The following is a 22,898-nucleotide window of genomic DNA, read 5'->3' as shown; positions in this document are numbered from 1 at the left end:
CGGACTTCCCCTAGGTACATCACGCTACTGTAGTATCAAGCTATAGCGTTATATTTTTGTTTATTAAAAGGAATTAAACAATGGCTTTAATTCCAAAAATCATACTAAAGTTAAAAAGGATGACTATAATTTAACTTTACGACAAGTCGACAACACATATTTAAATAATTTACATTTTTTATTTTGTTGTAAAATATTTCGAACACTTTCCAATAATATACTGGCCATTACTATAATCAAAATAAATTTATAATCAAGAAGGTTGTATATGTTTCCTATCAAGGCTATAAGTTGTAAATATTTCAATAAATATTTATTGATCTCTACAATCTGTGCTCACTGCGAAATGCATTAAGATGCTATCAAAATAAACGTGAGACGATGACTTTCAAGAGCTTTCTACGTTTAAGATTGTAGACTGCTGTAAATAATCAATTTATTAGACACAACTAAGCACTTTACACTCGGAATCGATTACCCGATACATTAATATTTATTGGAAAGTAGCTGAAATCCGTGCCTTGGATTAGGTGTTTATTCAAAGATTAGCGATTTGTCCCCATTTCGAAAGATAACGACAATTTGCATTTCAATATATATTTACATATACATCAGGTCTCGCTGCTTAGCTTATGCGGCTGATTCTGACAAATATGGGTCAGGTTTTAAAATGGAATTAGGACATTGGCACTCCTACCGTATATTCAATTGCTATGGTTCATCTTTGATTCCAATCTTTCATCCTTCTTGTCAGATTGCTGTTAATGCTATATCGATAATCAAATAATAGAGAGTGCGTCCATCATAGTGTTAGTAATGGAGTTGGCTGGTCTATTTAGTTCTTTAATAAGAGTACCAGTTGTCACTTGCGGCTTCGTTCCCGTTAATACTTGGTTGTCATGTGTTTCGCCTAAAAATAAACTATGTCTCATGCTTTATTCAAAATTTTAATTAATTCGATTCAGTAGTTTGGCTTTGAAAGAGCAATAGACAGATGGAAAAACAATTAAAATATTTAAAAAAAATACATAATACGTTTTAAATATTAAGGCAGATAAAATAAAATATTGCAAGATCAAAAAACCAGTGATTAAATATGATTACTTAACTAAAATTAGAACTAAGAGCATTTAATAATATTGATATAAACTGAATAAACCAAAGGGTTGACCGTCAGGTACAATCTGCTAAATAATAGTTATATTTATTATCTAATACAGAGATGTATTCGTTATATAAATCTCTGTCATTCTGAGCTAGTTCAATCCAATTCATTACTGGTACCTGGGAGACTCGCAGACTGGGAGACTTTTGTTGATAGCTCTTCGCTTTAGTTTAAAAATCTAATGAACTGGATAAGAATAAAAATTTCCTAATATATATCTTTGTGCTAAAGCAACAGTTATTAATTGTCAGTCTGACTCCTCCTTTAGTTTCGAGGAGAAGGTTTGTGACTCTCTCTGAGTCTTCCCTTCCTTTCGAAAATAACTTTTGGAGCCCATTGTAACGAGCTAGCTGCTAAGTGGTTACTTGATAGGTACAAATAGAAGATTTTTTTCTTATTAAAATTCATTGTAGTTCCCTTTGAAGTATTATAGACACCGTGTTATCTCGACTCATATTCGCTCGTTTTGTAAATTTTATTCACTATTTACATATGTATTCAATGATTCAATTAAAAATAACAAGTACCTGAAATTCAACCTTTCCTCGTCAATATGCCAAATCGAGTGAAATTGCGAAGCGCGCTATTTATATAATGATATCATAAACCTTTATGAAACGAGGTGCATCTTCTGTTATGTATATTAATTTAGTAGTTCTTTCAGTTAGGCATTACAAAATATGTCTTATTTAAGTATATTTAATTATAAACAGTTTTCCATTGTTTCAGAGATCAAGATGGGGTGGACACTGCTGATACATCTGATTTTCGTGATCGTCGTCCCAATCCTAGCGGGTAAGTTAGATAATTAGGTATTAGATAGTTGTCACAAGTTCTCAGTGTTGCCGTAGTAAATAAACTAACATCGTTATTATACCGAGCAGAATTGGCATGACACTCAGTTGTTACTATAAAATTATGATTATTAGTAAAAAGAACATTGAAAGTTCGAAAACAATATCAAACACATTTTGCATTCATTTATTAATTGAATAAACTAAAGTTCAAAATCTTCACACATAAAACACTTAAATGTTACTAATGTAGTCAATTGTTTTCTGCTATACATTATTTTCACGAATCTCTCCATTCCATATTTAAAAACCTTAAATGAAGATTAGATACAGAAGAAACTAGCTGTTTCGAAACTGAACTGAATATTTCATTACTTGATACGAGTTTTCTCATTACCATTGATTAAGATAATGGTAAATAATGTGTTGTATTATAAATTAAAGTCTGAAGATAAATTTTCTTAGTGATTGGAATTAGCTTTCATAAATTCATGCTACTTTATATCAAGATTTGATTCGAATGAAGACCGTTAAATGATAAAATCCTGGGCATTCCAAAATAAAAATAAAAACTATACGAGCATTTTTGAATTCACTCATTTTACAATATTTATTTAAATTGAATATTATTGGTATAAAATTGAATCTTATAGAAATTCAATACCATTATGCGGCTATTAATATTTATAAAATCGGTCGAAAACAAAAGGCGAAGAGCTCATAAGTGACCATTGAAAATATTGTAATAATACATTCGTATTGATACAATTAATATACTTCATTAAAATTAAAATTACGTAGTCCTCTCGTTGAATTTTCGTACAGGTCACAGAGGTCATTGTTAAAGAAGACTTTCCAACTGTGCAGGACAAATTAGAGTTAACTCATATGAACTCTCTATTTTCTTACATTAATAATCTGATCGGACGGAAAATCCGACACGGTAAAAAAAGATAAGGGTGTGCCCGTTTCCAAGTAGTTGTTACTAAAGAAAAACCCACATGGCTATTTATTGGCCAGATTCCGAATCTTACCTCACAGGGTTGAGAACTGAGAATCAAAAGCGGCAAAATACGCAGCAAAGACAAGTTTAAGAACAAAGACAAAGTATTACGTATAACAGTGTATTTATTACTATAGATTGTAATGAAAAAATTGAATCTATATTCAAAATTATAAATGTGAAACTCTTTATGTCTGTCTGTCTGTCCCTCTTTTACGACCAAACCGCTGAACAGGATTTGATGAGATATGATATTAAGCAAACTTAACTTCCTATTATTAACTTATTCCAAGAAAGGACGTAGGTTCTTTTTTGCCTACCACATGACAACCATCACCTTTAAACGCAAGCGAAGCCGAGGGCGACTATTAGTCAATTATATGGGGGAAATGCTACATTGACACACACCACACACACGTATAATAAATGTATTAAAAACAAATTTAAAGAATGGCTACTGAATTTATTTCCGGCTGTTCTTGGAAGAATCCATAACGCGACAAATTTGTGGTGACTACGGACACCACAGACTTGTAAATTAATTGCAAAGAAATCCGTATGTGTGTAGATAGATAGAAAGCTTCATATTAAACATAAAGAACGTGAAATAAATATATAATTGATTTTATATTAAATAATGAATAAGTTTTTTTTTAAAATAAAGTTTTTAAACTGTAAATTTGTACTAAAATGTAGTGTTGTGCAAAATTCCAAAAATAATTGTGAAAGCCCTTCGGGGGAAAGACAGTTATCCGGATTGCTAAAATAAAGAACATTTGTAGTTAAATAGGGATGAAGCGGTTCAAGGACTAGTTACGAAATAGAAATTTGCTATAATTTATCTGGATTATATTTGGAGAAATTAATGTTAAGGTGACACGTAATTTATGAGAAATTTACCCAATTCTTCAAAAAGCTGCTTGTTTTACGAATTTCCATCTTCAAGTTTAAGTATTAGCAGTTATTTAGATGATCTCGATTTGTTAACCCATTAAAATTAATTGCCAGTAGAATTATCTACATTTTTAATTCCAACAAATTGATGGGTCCTGTCTCTCCAAAGCGACCCATTTCATCCGATAACTATCTCATGGCGTGACTTACAAATTATTCGTTATCCATTGTCGCGTAAATCCGGACGCGTCCCAGCTTGTTAGTAAGTAAAGCGGCATTGTAATGCGACATAAGTGGTAAATTTGTGTAGTGTTTTTTTGTATTTCTTTATTTTTGAATTGGTCCGTGACGCTTGCTCCCGGCGGATGCGGCAGGTAGACACGCACACATTGACAGCTCGTTTATTGTCGGTTAAATAAAAAGCACTAATCCAGTAGCGGGTTCCGGAGATAAATATGAAGAGATACGTACTACTTGTTGGTCTTTTTTAAAACTTGTTTGAATTCGACTAGCAAGTGTGTTGTAAATTATTTGTTTTAAAAATGTTGCTTCAAGTTTTCCCTGCATCGTCTATTTGTGAAAAGTATCAAAGATACATGTTTGAGTTTATTAGAATTACACAGTACAACCTTTGTGGAATCTTTGGAATTTACTTTTACATAATGATATTGAGATAATAATAAAGAATACAATTGAAAGCTCAGTATATTTTATTACAAAAAATGCTATTTTAAATATTGATTTAGTTCCAGAACAACAGATTTTGTCGTCGTGCGGATCTCAAAACTTAAAACCGGTCAATCGAACCGGGAACTCGGTAGCCCTTATGGGTGTGTGTTTGTGTGTGTTTTGTGTACACACCAATTTCACAGTAACTCGTCATTATGTTTTCTATTAGGAGAAGTGATGTTTTTAACTATTGACCAATTAAGGTTTAAACTTTTTTCCCAATGGTTAAAAGTATCTCTATGTTCAGATACACATTGATTTATAATAAATAGCTCGTAGAGAGGGTATTAATAATTGTATTAATAATAATTGGACGTTTTACTTGTTTCAATAAAGTAATCTGTGATCATAAATCACCTCGGAATAATCCATAATGGTGATGATTGTTGCCTGTAATTTTCAAATTGATTTGAAAATAAAATGTTGCTATATCTTTCTCGCAGTTGGAAGAAAAATATAGCAACTATTACTTACGTAAACTTTATTTAAATGTCGTTTTTGAATGCATTTTTGACTATTATGCATATTAATTTGGTGCTGGTATGTCCTTGAATCATAACCTGGAATTAACTTAATGTATTTACACTAAGGTGTAACTATATACAAAAAAATAAATAAATAATTACTGTTCTAATCATAACCTCATAAAATGGTGGAAAGAATGCAAGTAGCATTTCCCCGTTGAAACGCAGTTCCGAACCTCTGGACAAAAAAATAACCAGCCCATATCACCAGCGATGGCAATAAGACGAAGTAATGTAAAATAGACTGTGAACACTAAATAATAACCTTTTTAACGTCCTTTAAGATAATATTCAGCCATTTTTAACTGTTTGTTTGTGTCAGGTATTCCTTACTTTGTTATTAACGTCATGTTAGTTAAAGATATTGGCGAATATTTGTTTTATAATAATTTTGTTTTTATTTGTACTGGGGCACAGATTATTTCGCCAATGTCACGTGCGAATTCGCGAACATTTCGTGTGTATACTTTTGACACTGTCACACACACTCTTAAAATATCTACAATATAAGACAAAGGTCGAACAATATAATTCCAACATGTCAAATCATAAATTACGGCCATAATATAAAAATATTCTAGTTCATAAAACTTATAAAAGTAATTTTCTACGATGTATATTTTAATAGTCTAGATTGCTAATGCAAGATAGAAGATCGTAATTATTACGACAGATGATTTTTTATCTCGGCTGTAAATGCAAAATGTATCTTGTAAATAAAATAAGCTTTAAAGTTGATAAATTGACGTCTGCTATCTTTAATGTTTGTTTTTATTGCGTAGGGTCCGGCGTCTGCTTCGTTTTTTCAATCCACTCAATCCATTATACCGTCGTTTCATACTCAAATTGAGAAACAAACATTAATATACAATTGTCTTAATTGCGTAAAAGAAAATTACGTGAATTGGAATAATTTTTTTTGTACAAGATCAGAGATAAGATGAGCAATTTAAACCGAAAAGTAGTTAAGAAACAAATTGTTGCTCTCTCGAGAGAAGGACGACTTTATTTTCGTGGAATTTGGCTTAAGCTCAAATAAAGTTATTGTGTGCAATCTGACTTTAACTCCTTTATATACAATCTATCTATCTATCTACCTACATATCATAAAGCATAGTATGCCGCGGAATTCAAAAATTCCGTACGGACTTTCATACGCTTTTCACCAATGGCTGAGTGAAGTATATAATTGATTGAGGTTGTTTGTAAATTGGTTGAAATATGACTGTTGATGGCGGGAAAAATCACGCTGACTGGGATGCTTTACTATCGCGCCGCTTAAACAAATAGAGTAATAATTATTATTTATTGCGATATAAACGTTTTATGTACACCCTTAGTCTACTCGTGGGAAGCCGGGCAAGTAAGAATAAAGTATGATTTATTCAATAAAATTTGACCAATTATTAACATTGGACAATCAAATGTGCGTTCAGCTGTTTAAATGTTAGCTTACGGAGAAACGATAAAGTCTTAAATGGAATAAGGCAAAAGGCAGCAATCATAAAGAAATCAACATTTCATTATAAGACCCCTCCTTAATTATTTATTTTGTCTTCTTTCGTAAAGATATTATCCTGTAGAATTAAGGACACAAGGCATATTACAACTTAAGCTCTATGGCGTACTGTTCATTAAATTTTCCATGTTTACCAGCAGTGGTTTTACGAATAATTTAACGTAATTTCCTCGACGTTATAAATAGATTTTGCATGTCGCATTCATTGAGGAGATATTTATAAATGTTTTAAATTCTTCGAACGTTTATTGCTACGTAAAAAATATCTGATAATTTCACAGCCCACATTCAAAATGCTACATACAAGCATTCAGTGATAGTGTCGACTGAAATTGAACTTACTGGTCTTGATTTTAAGATTCAGTTTTAGGATTTATGCACATAAAGCACAATATTAATCAAGTCAGATTGGATGCGTCATTCACGTTTCAAGATCAAAATGTGTGGATAATAATGTTTCAAGGACGTCAAGGTACGTTCTTTTATTCGTTAGTCGCTACATGATAGGTGGAATGTTGATAAAAAATGCTCGATTATTTTTATTTCATCCATTTAACTTGCTACACTGCCTGATTTGGTCTTGGATTACGTAATAATGTTCGGGTAAAAACTCGTCAACATGCATTTGGAAGTTTATAAGCAGTTGAATATTAAATAGAGCTTTTTAATCTGGTTTCTAGGTTGAGTGTATTGAAGCTGAATATGTGGTTTTAATAACGTCGGCATTGATTATTGAACGTTATGTTTTTGTATATCCGAAACACTTTTTATGATTCTTTTGAGATTCTTTTGAATGATTTTTTATCATTATAAAATTATATGCTATACATTAAAATGTATTCAGGGCGTTGTATTTATTAAATATAAAAATATTTTGAAACATGTATTGACGTCCCATGGGGCTAAGACCAAAACTTATGCCGTGTTCGCAAACGGTATGAAGCTCTTATCTCCTCCTTCTTGTATACTATTATTGTCTAAGAAAATTTTAATTCTTGACTCAATTTTTTCTAATGACCATCAATTTCGACGTTTACATCTGCCGGGATTCCCTTAACAGCCACACCTTATGTAGTAAAGCAAAAACTGTATAAATAGGGTTTCATAATAATTAATATCCAAATACTATAAAAGTGAAATAATGCGTTATTAAATCAAGTAATGTTCTCAATGGTCTATTTGACGAATGAAAACAAAATTCTGCTGATTCAACTATTATATTTATAATTCACAGAAATCGAGATGGAATTCACGAAATATCCGGAATCGGTGACAGCACCAGTCGGCGATGAAGTCACGTTCGAGTGTGCTGTAAGAGTACCTGGGGAGCGCTTAGCCTGGAGGTGGCGACCTGACAATGACTTATGGACAGATTGGAATAATGTTGCTGGCACCAATGACAAGGACAGCGTATCTACACGTCTCGTCGTGCAGATTAAAGAGGACACGCCCACTGCTTTGTATCAGGTAAGAAAGGTTGAAGATTTCGCAACTAATCATTGATCTTCAAAGAAGGTTTTATTTAAGAGCATTTATGCAGAAGATTATTCAATTTTTTATTATAGATTGTGATTACATAGTTTAGAGAAAAATTATATTGTTATACATATTATATTAATTATGAAGCAAACTTTAAAGTAATTACATATCGCCTGTTAAATAAGTAAGATGTTTCGAAGAACGCAGAATACAATAGTAAATACAGACGTTCAAATCATTAAAAGAACTTCATTCACTTGCTAATGTGACTGAATACCAAATGTTTTTCATTTATTTAATGAATATATTTAACCAGAAGCCAATCAATCTGACCACATTTTGGCTACAATGGATTCGTCGAAGTATTCCGGGAATGAGATTCAATAGTATCGAGTGAATGTAAGATAAAAGAATGCTGAAATTGATGCTCAGCTTTCGAGGATATTTATCGCGAATTATCGCGAATTCCTATAGACAACAATTAATAAGAGCTTAAATTAGTTGGACAAGAAATAATGACGTTCCTTAATCACTCATTGGGTTCATCACCTACGTTTTTCATTGAATACAAAAACGATTCCTTTGTTCAATTTTACTCGAATGTGGTTAAAGACTCGGACAGTTTTTAAAATGATTTTTTTTTGTAGCGATTAACCACAGATAATATATTATTATCACGTAATGTAAGATACATTTAAAAAAAAAAATTGGTAAATTAATTTGAGGTCAATAGACTTCAAATCGTAGTATATGTATCTAATAAAAATTTAAAAAGAGGCATTGTAACGCATGCGGTGTTTGTATTACCTAGTATTTAATACATACATGTAATTGAATACCGTCTTCTTTCAATATTATTTTTTAATAATGTTATCATTGCCTAAAGAAAATTTAAATGAAGCTGAATCATATACTCCAATAAAATGTTATTGAATAAGGTTTCATATTATTGTAGTGGTTTTATTGTAGTGGTTTATATTTATAATAAATATTATTTTCAGTGCATAGTATGGTATGGATCAATAATTTTAGTGTCAATTCCTGCACGACTTTCAATTGCAAAGATTGATCTCCGCAAGAATACTCAAGAGAGACGAGTTATCACTGCTCCTCTCCACAACACAGTGGTGTTGCATTGTAAGGAACCGCTTTCTGAACCGCCAGCACGGTTGAGTTGGTGGAAGGAAACATCAGCGGTTAGTAAACTTAATATATTACACTAAAACGGTAACTCAAAAGTTGTTAGTCTTAAGAGGATGGTAAAATTGTGTGCCGATTCACTTGTTTGATAAAGTTTAAACTACTACTCCGAGCTGAGCTCTATGTTTATTTTTTAAATTAAATTTGTGCATCGTTCAAATAAAAACCAAGCCCAGTGGTTTGAAGGTTATAGACTAAAATCCTAACAAGATTCAATCTGTTTAATTTAAAATTAATTTTGTGCTCAGCGTTGAAAGGCAATTTAGTGTGTTAGGCTACACTTGTCAGATAAAATAACATAAGCGTGTTGTGAATCCACATTCAAGGATGAAAAAGTATTAAAACTCTGACGCTTTTTTTTCAAGGGTTGTTCATTTTTCTATTTGTAATATAAGTTTTCTAAACTTTCATTTGTGGCATTTACTGTTGACCAATTTAGTAATAATATTTAGTTTGGAAATAAGATTGTAACGAGAAATAAAATGAAATGATTGGGATTTTTATTATAACCATCAGACAATCACGTCACTTGCCTTCAAAAGAGTTTTTTTTATATAGATATATAGAGTTTAAACGTCTAAGCGATAATTTCAGGGTGCGAGAAAGTCAATAGAAACTCCTAATGGCGTTCTTGTTATAAATAACGCTACAATAGAAGACAGTGGTACGTATGGATGTACGGCTACAAATGACATCAGCGATCAAACCGTTGATTTACCTGAGAGGACTTATCTGAAAGTGCAGCACGAAGGTCATGATGGACTCCGGTAAGTTTTAAGATTAACGCTGAAAGCAAAGAACGAAGAAGATTTACTAACATATCAAACGCCTTTTATATAAAAATGTCAGAGTCACATGGTCTTGTATGTAAATCGATTTGAATTTTATAAAGTCGATGATTTTTTTGTGATTGTTCCTCTTCGAATCGAGATGGCCCAGTGGTTAGAACGCGTACATCTTAACCGATGATTGCGGGTTCAAACCCAGGCAAGCATCGCTGATTCATGTGCTTAATTTGTCTTAATAATTCGTCTCGTACTCGGAGGTGAAGGAAAACATCGTGAGGAAACCTGCATGTGACAAATTTCATAGAAATTCTGCCACATGTGTATTCCACCAACCTGCATTGGAACAGCGTGGTGGAATATGTTCCAAACCTTCTCCTCAAAGGGAGAGTAGGCCTTTAGCCCAGCAGTGAGAATTTACAGGCTATTGTTGTTCCTCTTTACATAACACAAGAAGCGGTACTTTTAGCTCATTGTTAATTTGATTTCATGACTTTTGTTCAACAGATTTCTCGAGTCACCAGAATATGTAGGTACAGTGGATAAAGAAGGCGTGCTCACCGTGCCAGTTGCACCAGACGATTCAATGAGATTGTGGTGCGGACTCGTGGGAACGCCACCACCTCGGATCGAGTGGAGTAAAGGCACTGATATTATTCCTGGAAATTCGCACAGTCTAGTCGTGGAACAGTTTAGTAATGAACACGAGGTTATTATAAAGTTTTATTATTTAATCCTATCTATACATATAATAAAATTAGAGTGTCTGTTTGTAATATTACAATAGCCCTTTTTAACTCAATGCATATGTAAACAGGGTACATATACCATAATAACATTTTTTACAATTTTTGTTTGTCTGTCTGTCTGTTCGTTCCGGCTAATCTTTGGAACGGCTGGAGCGATTTTGACCGAACTTTCACTGGCACTTAACTGATATAATAAGGAGTAACTTAGGCTACAATAATATTATTGTTTGTTAAAAAACGCGTACAAGGTCGCGAGCAGAGCTAGTTACTAATAATATTAACTTCGGTCGCAAAATAATATTAAGGTTTCTAAACGAAATATGAAGCGTTCTTGCTATCTTAAATTTATCGTTTTGCTGAATATGTTGTATACCTGAGTCTTATTCCTTAGGGCATATACTCCTGCTCGGCGAACGGTATTCGTCGACTATGGAAAGTTATAGCTCTCCAACCGCCGCACTGGGAGGGCGCCGCCGGCAGCGCGAATGCAAGCGAGGGTTCCGAAGCCCGAATCACATGTGGGATCCCTCACGGACAACCGCCGCCCACCGTCCATTGGGTCCTTAACGCTGAGCTGATTAAAACCGGAAAAGATATTAAAGCGACAGGTAATTTGTAACAGGGTTCAGCATAATTGGATACGTATAGTACGACACAACTTAGATGTAGCATCGGAGTGCAATGAAACCGATTACTGTCGATTCACATAACCAATAGAAAGCTCCCTATCGCACGCTATTCATCGCTATAGATTCTCGCGTCAGTTCAACCATGTTTACGTGTTAAATTGGCGAATTTAGTCGTATGGTGTTACGAGTTATTACGTTTGTGTAAAGATCATATTCACGTAAGAAATAAATATTGATAATTTGAGATAGCGTACTTAATTCGGATTTGATCGGTTTAACGAATTTTGCCGATGTTACATCTAGGTTGCGCCGTACTATAAATAAATATATATGCAATAGTAATAGCTGAGTCGAATAAAATCTTACCTTCCATGTTATTGTTTTCATTAAATGGAATTGATTCGGCTTACGACCTCCGTGGTCGAGTGGTGTGTACACCGGTTTTCATGGGTACACTCTGAGGTCCCGGGTTCGATCCCCGGCCGAGTTGATGTAGATTACCATTAGTTTTCTATGTTGTCTTGGGTCTGGGTGTTTGTGGTACCGTCGTTACTTCTGATTTCCATAACATAAGTGCTTCAACTACACACATTGGGATCAGAGTAATGTGTGTGATATTGTCTCATATTTATTTTATATTTATAAAACGTCAAATATTTGAGTCGAGATGGCCCAGTGGTTAGAACGCGTGTATCTTAACCGACGATTGCGGGTTCAAACCCAGGCAAGCACCGCTGATTCATGTGCTTAATTTGTCTTTATAATTCATCTCGTGCTCAGCGGTAAAGGAAAACATCGTGAGGAAACCTGCATGTGACAAATTTCATAGAAATTCTGCCACATGTGTATTCCACCAACCCGCAACAGCGTGGTGGAATATGTTCCAAACCTTCTCCTCAAAGGGAGAGGAGGCCTTTAACCCAGCAGTTGGAATTTACAGGCTGTTGTTGTTGTTGTTGTTGTTGTCAAATATTTGTAGTAGTTTTTAGTATCTTCTCTATAATTTTCTTAAACTTGAAGTCGATAATTATGTAACTTTGATTACTTGTTTTGCTTTCTGCTGCTTGTGAATGTATCTGGATTTAAAAAAGGAATACATCTTTGTACGTTTCAACTTTTAATATAAACTTCTTAGTAGCCTCATATTAAAAATGCTTAAAATAATAAAGTCTTGAACAAAACGAAATGAACGCTAATCAAATTCAACTGTAATTATTAACTCCTTGTATTGTTTACGACAATGAACTAACTTCAAAAGTGCTAGCTCAAGTAACTTTAAAGAAGTTATTTAAAGCTGACTCCGACACGGAGCTCTTTCTTCCTTTCTCTATCCTTGTTCATAATTAGAGACTTTTTCTCTGACCTCAATTTAACCTGCATTTTAGCTTCAGTTAATGGTTTGAAACTTAATAATTATGATACTTAGTAAAAACTTCACATTTGATTAGGAAATTTCAAGAGGAATATTCAATCGTAATTTTGTAACTAATATTATAAATGGAAAAATGTTTATTTGTTGGTGGTTCGTCTGGGATGGTACCACCAACTCATCAGATATTCTACCGCTAAAAAATTTGTACTCAATATTCTTGTATTCCAGTATAAAGGTTGAGGTTTATTATCAAAAATTTAGTAGTTTCTACTAAATTTATTCTTTTTTTGTATACACTATTTTATTCTAACTTTATATTTTGTTGAAATAGGTTTAAAGTAAAATATTATCAAATGTTGTTATTTAAAAATATTTTATGTTATTACATTGATTTATTGATAATCTGAATGTCACGGTAGTAATATAAAATTTGAACAAAAACTTTAATTAATTACAAACTAAAAATAATTCACCGAATCAGTTCACCAATGACGGAGTTTCGACGTAAAAAAAACATAAAAAAATACGATCGAATTGATAACCTCCTCCTTTTTTGAGAACTGTTAATAAACGTAGTTTTCGCTGGCGGCAAATACGACAATGAAACGAATCGAACATTGAAACTTTGAAATTGCTAGCGGGGCCGGTTTAACGATTGATTTATTGAGTTTAATTATCAGCCTAACGTTTTTGTGTGTCGCTTTGCGGCTTACCTTGTTGTGCGCGCAGAGTCGGAGCTTGTGATCGAGCGCGCGCAGAAGCGGCACGCTGGCATCGTGCAGTGCTTTGCGTGTAATGCGCTGGGCTGCGCGTACGACGCCGCACTGCTCACCGTCGTGCCCGTGCAAATCTCCGACCAGGTCTACTATCGATTGTTTTTCAATTATCACTACATAGTATTAAACAACACTTTGTGCAAGCCCGTCTGGGTAGGTACCACCCACTCATCAGTTATTCTTCCGCCAAATAACAGTACTCAGTATTGTTGTGTTTCGGTTTGAAGGGTGAGCCAGTGTAACAGGCACAAGGGACATATCATCTTAGTTCCTAAGGTTGGTGGCATATTGACGGTGTAAGGAATAGTTAATATTTCTTACAGCGTCATTGTCTATGGGTGTTGGTGACCACTTACCATCAGGTGGCCCATATGCTCGTCCGTCAACCTATAACATAAAAAAAACAAAGTCGCTTAACGCTGTCTGTCTCTATATACGCTTAGATCTTTAAAACTATACAACGGATTTTGAAGCGGTTTCTTTTAATACGTAAATTGATTAAAGAGGAAGGTTTATATTACAATGTAGTAGAGAATGGCTGAAAAACTGTGGACATTTTAAGACATCCTGCAGTATATTTAGTATCCGCATTGCAACCATTCGAAGTTGGGATTTTTTTTTGGCTAACGATAATTGGATTTGTATTTTAATTTTATGAAAATTCCAGGATTATTCAGCGGAGACTCCAAAGACGATGCACATACCGCCCCAGCCGCCAAAGAGACATAATAGGAAAAATCCAAGAAAACACAAAGGTATTTTATTTTTATTCCACAAGAGTTACTATTTCTTGAATAACGCAAAAACTAATTTAACTTACCCAACACATTGTAACCAGAACGAGTTGCACTTTGTTATGCCTTTAAGACAATTCCTGTCTAGTATTTTAACCGGGATTCCAGACTTGGCGGTAATGTTCCGGCTTCCTAGTTTAGACTGTGGTAATGATTATGAAAGAATTAAATAACCATTTTAATCCACTTACAAAAGCTGAATTCGATTTTCAAAATTTTTTTTGAATATAGAATATTTTAAGTAAGATCTCCTTTCTTTTTATAAAAAAAGTAGAAGTATACTATAAATAAACTACTCTCGGTCAAAGGCCTACTCTTCACCTAATGAAAATTCGAGATTATTCCACTACGTTTCTCCAATGATTGTAAATATCCGAACGGGCGAGGATATAAGTCATTTGCTAAACTGAAGAAAACTAATTTATTTGTATAATCGAAGTAAATTAGGAAACCGAGATTAAAATCGACTACATTACGTTTTTCAACTACAAATAACATCAAAGAAAGATCTTCAAAAATTGAAATAAATTGAGTTCATTTTGTAAAACATTAAAGTCTAAGTTTAAGTCAAAAATCTACCACCGGTTCGGAATTTATTAATAATTGAGGTTAAGGATTTAATTCAATTGAAAATTTGCCTAAGATTCAATCTTGTTACAGCGGTTCTGATCCCTCCATCTCGACCCAACGTAACCCGTCTGTCCGACGAGAGCGTGATGGTATCTTGGTCTCATGACAACCACGGTCTTCCGATACAGTTCTATAAAGTAAGTGATTTTTTTCTGTTGTCTCTTGCAAATCTTCCCTATCTAAGTGATCAGCTGTTTAATTAAATATCTATCTTATGATCTCTCATTGAGTAATTATAATCAGCATAAGTTCCCACTGCTGGCCTGAATAATATTAATGAGCCGTTATGGGCCAGTGGTTAGATCGCGTGCATCTTAACCGAAGATTGCGGGTTCAAACCCAGCAAGCACTACTGAATATTCATGTTTTTAATTTGTGTTTATAATTCATCTCGTGCTCGATGGTGAAGGAAACCTGCATTTGTCAAATGACATTGAAATTCTGCCACATGTGTATTCCACCAACTCGCAATGGAATAGCGTGTTGGAATATGTTCCAAAACTTCTCCTCTAAGGGAGAGGTGGCCTTGGCGCAGCATTATGAAATGTACAGGCTGTTTATGTTTGTAATGTAATCAATTATATTGTTAGCATATAGTTCTATCGTGAATATTCTGAATATCTTTATACTTAGGGCTAAGCAAACATTAATTTCTTTATTTAAGATCTTTTGCCCAAATAGCTTTAAATACTTTTCAACCATCTTTACAAATGTTTGTATTTATTTAAAGTTATATACTAATTTTAGGTTCAGTATAGAGAAGTGACGAATTCGTCAAACATCCAGTGGCATACCGAAAATAATGACATTCCCGCTCACATACACTCTTTCGAGATTGACGGGCTTACTCCTGATAAATATTACAAGTAAGTATTTTGGCTCCTAGTTTAACAAATTCAGTTACAACTGGTTTATAGTTTTCAAGATAAAAGTCATTAGATTTTGAGTGCTACATTATATTTGGAAGGTAATCTATGAGCGATTTGTATGTGCAGGCATGTACATAAATAGATGGTCATTGTAAATTATATATTATGACGTACCCGAGCGATCCACTATAATATACTTGAACGACTGATTCTAAAAGAAGTTCTTTTTTTCTGAAAAGACATTTATTTATACTCTAGCCTAGTCTTATTTAGATACAAAAAAAGACCGAAATCGCTAAAGCTATTTTCTTTTTATAATATAGATAGGAAGGTCTAATCCTGTCCAGAACTTATGATTTCATATTCTAATATTTATACATTTTATCAAAATACGCCGTGTCATTATTCTGTGTTTGGTAATTGGATATATGTAGTTGGAAATCTACACATTTGACATCAGTCTTCATATATGAAGACTGATGTCAAATGTGACGCAGATAATCAGTGGCAATTTGCTAAAATCTATTTCCGATTAATTTACAAAACTCGCGTAATTTATGGTACAGATTCGACCATAAATATAATTGGAAATTTGAAAGAAATTTTTCAATTTGTGTATTACAAAAAAAATTACCCCTAATTTTCCTATTTTGTAAATAGCAAACAAGGTAATCGTTTGACAAACAGTGGAGAAAAAGATATCTTTTGTCTCTATCTATTTATAAATCAACATACGAGCCAGCCTACACAAACCTATATTCATAATTAAAAAAAACTGCCTTCAATTAATTTAATACACAACAAACAACATTCTATTATGAGTTTATTTAAAAAAATACTATTTTAGTTTATTGTTAGTTAGTCTGAAATTTTAATTACGATTTAGTAATTGCTAAACCACAATGCAGGGAAAGTAAATAGATTTGTTTTCGAATAGAGATAGTAGACCTATTTGTTGTCGATAATCAAATTTCTGCTGGTTTATATTAGCGGAAAACAATTAGTAACCATTAATATAGAAAATAATTAGATCTTTAAATTGTTTTACCAAATTGATTTAAATATTCACAATAATGTAAAGAGTGAATAATGTAGAAACAGTGCCATTGTCTATGGGCGGTGGTGACCACTTATAATGTCCATATGCTCATTCGCCAACCTATAACGTAGAAATGTTTCCTGAATATAGGCATAATTAATAAGCGAATCCACTCATCACGAGATACCCGAAACTAGGTCCGATTGACTTGAAGCATCTTTATAAATTTCAACTTATAGTGATAATTGGGAGCTGTAATATTGTACGAATTTTACACCAATTTAATTTTGAAATTAGAAATACAAAATATGCATTAATATTTTTTCATCATTTGTCTAATTATTGGTAGTAATTAACATAATTGTATCTCATAGTGCAGCTGAATCCCAAATGCGGTGTAATGTTCGGACTGGTGTATGATTAAATTTGCATCTACTAATATATGTTCTACTATGTATATGTAGATGCTATAGATTAGATCCGACTCAGTGGTCAGAACACGCTTAACCAAAGATTTTGGATTCTAAGCTGGTAATCATTGTGTTATCCAAATCATGCTGTGTGTGCATATTGTATGAAAATCTGTCAAAATGTCCTCAAAAGTAAAGGAGGACTTAGGTTAGCAACGTTTCGTTACAGACTATATTCTAATAGGTGCCATAATAATAAATGATTCTTTAATTACATTAAGTTTTTATTCTTAATCTATTCAACGAAACAAAATTTTTACATGTGTTTGTTGATTATTAATATTATTTAATTCCTAGGTTCCGTATAGCGGCAGTGTATTCAAACCAAGACAACAAACTTGGCAGGAGTAGTGGCAAGTTCTATTTACAACGTGGCGGTTTTCAGAGCCCGAGGGCTCCGGTCCTCGATAAAGCTATTGCATTGTCACCCCACAGCATACAGATAAATTGGACGGTAAGTTTTATATTTCGCAATGTGTTTTGCTACAATATACTTTGATCTTTGTTTGTTGAAAAATATTTATTTTCAATGCTTCGTATATTGAATATTTTTGGTATGTATGTAGGTTATTTACTATGTGTAATCAGTTTATAATATACACAATCCAACTTTAGATTTGCGATGTTAATATATATACTGATACATGATTTTTAATGGTTAGCTCATCTAATTAAATATTAAGTAATGAGTAAAATTTTATTACTTGGTGGTAGGGCTTTGTGCAAGCCCGTCTGGGTAGGTACCACCCACTCATCAGTTATTCTACCGCCAAATAACAGTACTCAGTATTGTTGTGTTCCGGTTTGAAGGGTGAGTGGGCCAGTGTAACTACAGGCACAAGGGACATAACATCTTAGTTCCCAAGGTTGGTGACACATTGACGATGTAAGTAAGAGTTAATATTTCTTACAGCGTCATTGCCTATGGCTGATGGTGACCACTTCCCATCAGGTGGCCCATATGCTCGTCCGCGTACCTATAACATAAAAAAAATAGTATTTTGAGTTCCGTTCCGCACTGAGATCGAGACTCGACTGTAATGTTGTTCGCGAACGAACTAGTTCGAACAGATGAACTACGCGAACTAGATCACAGATTTTTTGCTACATAGTTCGTTAATTCGTTACTGAACGAGGAAAGGCGATGTCAACCATTCAATTTTAATTATTCTTATAATTGCACAAAATCATTCAAAACAAATTAATCAAACCAAGTGAACGATCTGTCCTTTTTTTTATCAATAAAATTGAGATTGCTGTTTTAGTTCATCTGCTCGTCAGCTTCCAAACGCTTGGTAGTCGGTAAGCAGCTGGGAGCTTAAGAACTAATAGTTCGTTTAGTTTTGGTAAAAACTTGAAAGGCAGCCTGCTCGTCTAGAGCTAGCATTGCAAGTCAAGATAGAGTGTGGCGAATGTAACGATTGCGTGTGCGCAGTGGTCGGCGCACGGGCAGGGCGTGCAAGCGGAGGGCTTCTACGTGTACTACCGCGCCGTGTCGTCGGCCGGCGCGTACGAGAAGGTGACGGCGCGCGGCGCGGCGCGCGGCCTGCAGCTCGCGCACCTGGCGCCCGACACCGCCTACGAGCTCAAGCTGCAGGCCTACTCGGCGCAGGCGCCCTCCGACTTCAGCGCCATCCTGGTCAGTTGCAAATCCGATGCGCGTTTACATGCGTTCCATTTTCGAATATTAAAAATTATGACAAATTTGCGATGTCTGCCATCCTGGTCAGTTGCAAATCCGATGCGCGTTTACATGCGTTCCATTTTCGAATATTAAAAATTATGACAAATATGCGATGTCTTATATTATCTGCAAGTTAAGCTCTAGGGTAACTTGAGGTCAGTTGCAGCTCCGATGCGCGTTTACATGCGTTCCATTTTCGAATATTAAAAATTATGACAAATATGCGATGTCTTATATTATCTGCAAGTGAAGATCTATGGTAACTTTAAAATGATTTTTACATAATACAGTTTGTATTCGATCAGTCGTTTCATTATCTTAGTAATGTAAAATTTTCCTTACAGATCTAAATCATTTGAATCGAATCTAAAAGCAAGGATGTGTATTAGCATTTTGAGAGTGAGAGATAGAGCAAAGCACGATATTTATCTTCTCCAACGTCCTTACGTTAACGTTGAGTGGCGTTATACTGAGTATGCGATACTTGTCCAAAATTTTTCAAGATTCTTATATTTTTAGAAATTCATAGTTTGACCGATATAATTAAAATATTTTTCTGTAATCAATATTTTGATTCAATGAGATCAAATAGAATAAGTATTTTTCCGACTGATACTGGCAACCTGTAATCTCTGACCGCTAACATTTTAATTTTGTGATATATTGTTTTCAAAGGGATCTTAATTTTCTTGTTGAACATTTAGCATGGCTTTATTGAACAAAAGTTCAAAGAACTTATAACCGTAGCGTATGAAACACTTTAGAAGACGCACAATTAGGGGACTGCACGATGTGTTTGAGGTTATTGAAATTGAAACCTCTCTGCTTGTTCTCGGCACCGCAGCGGAGCGATGTTACGCAGATAATAAATAATTAGGGTAAATACGTTTCTGTTAAACTTAGTTTTCGATATACTAAGTAAGACTACTATTAAAACCAATATTTGTCGGTATGTTTCATTGTTCTTTATATTTCTGTACATTTTTGTTATAAAAATGAAACCTCTATGTGTATGTATACGTTATATTCAGCCTATGAGTTTTCATGGTGTTGTTTCTTAATTAATTTAATATGTAAATCGAATGTTTATTATTTCATATTATGTACGTTACGTTCATAATGTACGTTAAAAATTATGCGTAATTTATCAGAATTTAATTTCGATAGGAAAATCTGTTAGTGTTAAAATTCGTTCGATGATTTTCTTATCCAAATTCCAGACGAGAACTTCATATATATTAAATAATATCAATTGAAGGACCTTAATACTCAAAAAAAAAATACAGAACACTCAATAATAATATAATTAAAAAGAAATGATTTGCAATCTAAATCCAAATTAATACACGCGCAGTTGATTCTCTGTGTGCGAGACAACAAAAGCGAGTATTGTTTGATAAAGTTAAATGGCGTGCGAGCCGTCGCGCTACGAGTACATAAAGGTCGACACGTCGATATGAACCCGGGTTTACGTTTGGATGTGACCAATATGTGTAGCATTATTGCCTCCTTAAAATGCATCGTATTGTTAAACTCTTTCTTGGTGGTAGGGCTTTGTGCAAGCCCGTCTGGGTAGGTACCACCCACTCATCAGTTATTCTACCGCCAAATAACAGTACTCAGTATTGTTGTGTTCCGGTTTGAAGGGTGAGTGAGCTAGTGTAACTGCAGGCACAAGGGACATAACAACTTAGTTCCCAAGGTTGATGGCACATTGACGATGTAAGGAATAGTTAATATTTCTTACAGCGTCATTGTCTATGGGTGATGGTGACCACTTACCATCAGGTGGCCCATCTGCTCGTCCACCAACCTATACCATAAAAAAAAACTATTACATTTATGCAACAACAACAGCCTGTAAATTCCCACTGCTCGGCTAAAGGCCTCCTCTCCCTTTGAGGAGAAGGTTTGGAACATATTCCACCACGCTGTTCCAATGCGGGTTGGTGGAATACAGATGTGGCAGAATTTCTATGAAATTTGTCACATGCAGGTTTCCTCACGATGTTTTCCTTCACCGCTGAGCACGAGATGAATTATAAAGACAAATTAAGCACATGAAACAGCGGTGCTTGCCTGGGTTTGAACCCGCAATCATCGGTTAAGATGCACGCGTTCTAACCACTGGGCCATCTCGGCTCTATATACATTTATGACTAGTTCGTAATTCCATGTATTGTGACGTGTGCCAGATCGCGAAGACGCAGCGCGCAGCGGGCGCGGCGAGCAGCAGCACGGAGGCGGCGCCGAAGGGGGAGGAGCGCGGGCCGCCGGCGCTGGTGACGGCGGGCGGCGCGGCGGGCGTGGCGGCGCTGCTGCTGCTGCTGGCCGCCACGCTGCTGCTGTGCCGACGCGCGCGACGCCCCACGCCCAGTGAGTGTTTATCTGTGCACTTAAGTCCAACAGCGATTCGTGCCATTCGAATTTGAAATTTGAAATTCGAATGTTGACGACATTTGCACATCGAAGATTCCCTTGAATAAGTTCGCATTTTTAATGAGAAAAGTTAATTCCCCGAATTGTACGGCTTGCAACGTGGAATGTGCCCGGAACGAGGACTATAGACAAAATATGTCATTTGTATCTCAATTAAAATCATGTGTGGGATACTTAAATACAATTTTAGCGGAACCCGATACAGAAAAAGCTTCTCAATTAATAAAATTAGTTAAGGTCGGTCTTAGTAATAGGAAGAACAATGTAACATCATAAGTAGTATTAAGTAACTTAACTTTAATTACTCTAATGTTAATTTTACAGAGTGGCATATTCGTCTTAACGAATAAACTCTTTAAATAAAGAAAAAAAAAAAAAAGTCAACTAAGAATATTGTCGACCGCCGTGGTCGAGTGGTGTGTACACCGGTTTTCATGGGTACGCCACTCTGAGGTCCCGGGTTCGATTCCCGGCCGATTCGATGTAGATTACCATTAGTTTTCTATGTTGTCTTTGGTCTGGGTGTTTGTGGTATCGTTACTTCTGATTTCCATAACACAAGTGCTGCAGCTACTTGCTACTTACATTGGGATCAGAGTAATGTATGTGATGTCTCATATTTATTATTTATTTATTTATATTTACCTATTGTTTTGCTTAGAAACTAGATAAGTGACCCTCTCTTGTCAATTACTCATAACGTTTCCATTTTACGAGTATACTTCTTGTTATATACTGTGCCTATAAGTAACATACCTTTCTTTTTACGAATTACCAGTTATAAACGTAATTGTTAAAAATGATCGCTGTAATAATCGATCTAGCGAGACTAAGATTATAATCGGCGTATTGATTGCGACTGCCCGAATACGTAGAGGAATACTCTCAAACAATGTAATGTCTGCGCCAGACATAAAATTCATGAAATTAAACATAGTGTTATCGCGCCGCGACTAACGCTCGCCTAATTGGGTGCTTCGCAGAAACACTTCTGGCACTGTTGTCACCCACAACTACACTTGTAAACTTCATTCCCACGTTTGTGCGGCTAAAAATAAACATTTCGCTCGCATCATGTCGTGACGGTTTTAACACACGAAACTTTTCCTTGCACGGTTTCCTGTTTGTATAAAAACATTTTCAGTAGCAGATTGTAAATGCTAATAAAAATATAAGTTCCTAGGCGCTGTCGCTTCGGTGGACTCTTGTTTACTGAAGCTAGGATAGGATTGTTTGTTTGGGATAAGAACTGTGATTATAGTGGGAAGTGCTTTCCACGACCATTCATATAGTTGTTTCTAAGGAAATTAGACCGGGAGGGTACAGTTGGCTCATGTTCCGCTCAATAAATGGAA

At 34.7% G+C, this 22,898-nt stretch overlaps 1 protein-coding gene across 1 annotated transcript in view; it reads left to right on the top strand.

Annotated features, from left to right (window-relative positions):
* The window catches only part of LOC124535633 (interference hedgehog-like), a 52,982-nt gene that overhangs the window by 25,012 nt on the left and 5,072 nt on the right, over positions 1-22,898 (top strand). The window contains exons 2-14 of the mRNA XM_047111908.1: positions 1,895-1,960; positions 7,863-8,095; positions 9,109-9,303; positions 9,902-10,074; positions 10,600-10,801; positions 11,233-11,449; positions 13,572-13,702; positions 14,286-14,373; positions 15,073-15,179; positions 15,790-15,908; positions 17,718-17,874; positions 18,856-19,059; positions 21,300-21,480. Of these exons, the coding sequence (XP_046967864.1) occupies positions 1,903-1,960; positions 7,863-8,095; positions 9,109-9,303; positions 9,902-10,074; positions 10,600-10,801; positions 11,233-11,449; positions 13,572-13,702; positions 14,286-14,373; positions 15,073-15,179; positions 15,790-15,908; positions 17,718-17,874; positions 18,856-19,059; positions 21,300-21,480 (2,065 nt within the window). The 5' untranslated portion in view covers positions 1,895-1,902. The remainder of the gene's footprint in view (positions 1-1,894; positions 1,961-7,862; positions 8,096-9,108; positions 9,304-9,901; positions 10,075-10,599; positions 10,802-11,232; positions 11,450-13,571; positions 13,703-14,285; positions 14,374-15,072; positions 15,180-15,789; positions 15,909-17,717; positions 17,875-18,855; positions 19,060-21,299; positions 21,481-22,898) is intronic.

Source organism: Vanessa cardui, chromosome 15 (assembly GCF_905220365.1).
Source record: "Vanessa cardui chromosome 15, ilVanCard2.1, whole genome shotgun sequence".
Taxonomy (NCBI): Eukaryota; Metazoa; Arthropoda; class Insecta; order Lepidoptera; family Nymphalidae; genus Vanessa; species Vanessa cardui.
This window is presented reverse-complemented; position numbering and strand designations above follow the sequence as displayed.